Genomic DNA, 2,687 nt, shown 5'->3' on the forward strand with positions numbered 1-2,687 from the left:
TGGAGAGGAGAGGAAGAAACACAGGCGGCAACGTGGCAGGCACGTCAGCTGGGAGCAGCCCATATGACCGCGGAGGCAGCAGCGCATCTACTCCCACTGCGCATGCACACACACACACACAGAGAGAGAGAGAGAGAGAAATGCGTGTGTGTTCGGAAACGGGGCGCAGGCGCACCGGAGGCCCGGCCGTCGTCGCGCCCCCAAACGCGGGGGATTAAACCGCCGGAAGGCACGCCGCGGCCACGCACCCCTCCCCTCCCGCTATTTTGCGCAGTGCCTCACGAAGTGCTGGAAGGCGGCTTCGAAGGAGTCGAACACCTCCGTCCCGTCGCAGAGCATCAGGTTGAAGGGAAGGCCAAAGTCCTCCACAGTCCTCCCGGCCGCGTCACACGCACCGCCGTACTTCTCCCTCATTGAGCGCCGGTCGGAGGTGAAGGCCAGCACCGTCTTTCCCAGGGCAGCGGCGTAGCCCACCTCAAACGCAGTCCCGCAGTCCGGCTCGTGCGAGCGAAACGGCGACAGGTCTGCAATGACGGCGTCGCACTGCCGTATCATCTCCATGTTTTGCGCCCGTATCTCGGCGGCCCCCGTGGCCACGTTGTCCACGGGGATGAGTGGCGTGACGCCGTGCGTCTGCAGAAGCCCGCGCACACGGTCGTAGTACGCGGCCCCCATGTCGGCGTTAAACACCGCGGGGCCGGCAACGTAGACTTTTCGCATGGCGAAGCTGCCTCCGTGGCTCCTTTGCTTTGGTTTTCTCAGGCTTGAAGACAAGAGGGAGGGGGAGGCAACATGAACAGGCGCCGCCGCGGCACAAAAAGCCCCGCTCGCAGGGGCGAAGTGACGCCCGCGGGGGAGTGCGCCTGCCCCGGCCAGCCCACGCCAGGCGCCGCCCGACGAGCGGCGGGGCGCCGGGGCCCAGCGGGGGAACAAAACCGCGGCCCGCGTCGTTTGGGGCGCAGAGGGAACTCGCGCGCCCGCAGCGCCGCCCATGCCGCCGGGCGGAAGGCCCCGCAGGCGACGGAAGGGCGGTATGCACGTCACCCACCCCGTTGCTGGGGCGGCGCACCCACGCTGCGGCCGCAACGCAGAGAGGCCGCACACGCACGCACGCAGCGCACCGCGTGCCAGTCCCGTCTGTGAGTGGGAGGCGGCCCCCGCCACTCCGCCCGAGCGCAGCGCGCCTCGCAGCGGCGGCGTGCAGCCGCAGGGCTTCCTACTCCTACACGAAAAACGCGGCGCATCCCACAGGCCCGCCCTTCGCCCCATCGCGTGGGCAAAAAAGGAGCCGCAGGGACACGCCGCACCGGCGCCGACGCCGCGGACGAGCAAAGCCCCGCAGGGCCATCTACGCAGCGCGGGCGCGGGGGAGAAAGCAAGCAGGGAGAGGCGGGGGTTGAAGGCGCGCGAACGCACGGCGGGGGCAGAGCGAAAAGGACAGTCCACGCAGCCACGAATTGGCGCGCTCTGGAGAGCAAATAAAAACAGCGGGGAGCTTAGCAGGGCCCTGCAAGAGAAACAAAACTAAACCCACAAGAAAAAAAAAAGAGGAAATTATGTTGTGGCTGAAACAGCGCACCGTATGTTCCGGCGCACCGCATCCTGCGGGTGCAAGTGCAGCCCGTTCCGCTCGCCACGGCGTTCCCTTTTCACCTTCACATTTGCCGCCCGCGACGCTCATGGGCCCCCGGCAGTCCCCGCCCCAAATCTGCAGCTGCGCGGTCGGCGCGGCGGCCGGGGCCTCCATTCGCGTTTGGGCGACATAAACAAAAACACGGGGGAGTTCAGAGGCTGCTGGCAGGCGCCAGCGCAAGCAAGAAAAGCAAGAAAACACACACAAGGAGGGAGCCAGAGAAAAAAAAAAGAAAAAAAAAGAAAAAAAACGACCAGTATAATAGAAAATTATTTTACGAGTAAAATTATCCCCTTCGGACAGCAATTACTTCGCAGGGGGGCGCCATGTGAGCTCCAGCGGACGGCGGCCCTCCCCCTCGCCCCCGCTGCCCGGCAGGTGCAGCACCGCCCAACTCCCGCACACGCGCCGGGTGCCGCCTCTGCCCCGCCGGCCAACGTCCGCCCCAGGAGCCGCGGGTCTTCCTGCAGCCCCTGCAGCCTCACGCAGAGTCCTCGAAGGTGTAGCTGGCAAAGTCCTCCGCGTCCAAGTCCTCCTCGTCATCGTCTCCGCCCTCCTCAGCGTCGTCCTCGTCCTCCTCGTCATAGTCGTCCTTATCATCCTCCTCCTCGTCTTCGCCTTCCTCCTCCTCGTTGTCCCCGTACGCATCGCCATATTCCTCCTCCTCCGGGGTAAAGGCGCGGTTGAACAGCTGGGCGTTCGTCACGGTCACGCTGCCGCCGGCGTCACGCATGCCGTCGTCCGCCCCAAAGTAGAAGTGCGCGATCTCCTCGCTGTCCTTCTTCGCCAGCGCCGCGGCGTCCGCACCCGCAGGCTTCAGTGGCGTGCCGTTGACGAAGAAGGAAAAACTGCCCTCCTGGAGTGTGAGAAGCACGCGGTACGGTTTACTGGGCTCACACCTTGCGGCCTGCGCCACCGTCTCCCCAGTCCGGCTCTTCACCACCCACTTTTTGTCGCCGCTGCACAACAATCCAAGGCGGTTGCCTGCGCTGTCGGTGCCGTTGAACCGCACACCAAACACGGAGGCGCCGTCTTTCGGGTCATTGACGGTCAC

General features: G+C 65.4%; 4 protein-coding genes across 4 annotated transcripts in view, besides 2 other annotated features; 1 reads left to right on the forward strand and 3 right to left on the reverse strand.

Moving 5' to 3' along the window:
* The window catches only part of Tco025E_08560 (nucleoside 2-deoxyribosyltransferase), a gene marked incomplete at both ends in the record, with an annotated part of 300 nt that extends 237 nt beyond the window's left edge, over positions 1-63 (reverse strand). Inside the window, one exon of the mRNA XM_029375406.1 lies at positions 1-63. This exon is cut by the window's left edge and continues 237 nt beyond it. Within this exon, the coding sequence (XP_029224489.1) occupies positions 1-63 (63 nt within the window).
* A 57-nt stretch (positions 64-120) lies between these two features.
* Positions 121-139: a microsatellite.
* A 122-nt stretch (positions 140-261) lies between these two features.
* Positions 262-993, reverse strand: Tco025E_08561 (nucleoside 2-deoxyribosyltransferase; the record flags this gene model as incomplete). Its single annotated transcript, XM_029375407.1, has 1 exon — positions 262-993. One exon carries the CDS (start codon positions 991-993, stop codon positions 262-264), a length of 732 nt encoding a protein of 243 aa, XP_029224490.1.
* Positions 994-1,033: 40 nt separating this feature from the next.
* On the forward strand, positions 1,034-1,528 carry Tco025E_08562 (uncharacterized protein; the record flags this gene model as incomplete). Its single annotated transcript, XM_029375408.1, has 1 exon — positions 1,034-1,528. One exon carries the CDS (start codon positions 1,034-1,036, stop codon positions 1,526-1,528), a length of 495 nt encoding a protein of 164 aa, XP_029224491.1.
* A 326-nt stretch (positions 1,529-1,854) lies between these two features.
* Positions 1,855-1,883: a microsatellite.
* A 231-nt stretch (positions 1,884-2,114) lies between these two features.
* On the reverse strand, positions 2,115-2,687 carry Tco025E_08563 (putative trans-sialidase; the record flags this gene model as incomplete). Its single annotated transcript, XM_029375409.1, has 1 exon — positions 2,115-2,687. A coding segment is annotated over one exon (573 nt), but the record flags the coding sequence as incomplete, so codon positions are not given.

Source organism: Trypanosoma conorhini (genome assembly GCF_003719485.1).
Source record: "Trypanosoma conorhini strain 025E chromosome Unknown Tco_14.4_contig_00813, whole genome shotgun sequence".
Lineage (NCBI taxonomy): Eukaryota > Euglenozoa > Kinetoplastea > Trypanosomatida > Trypanosomatidae > Trypanosoma > Trypanosoma conorhini.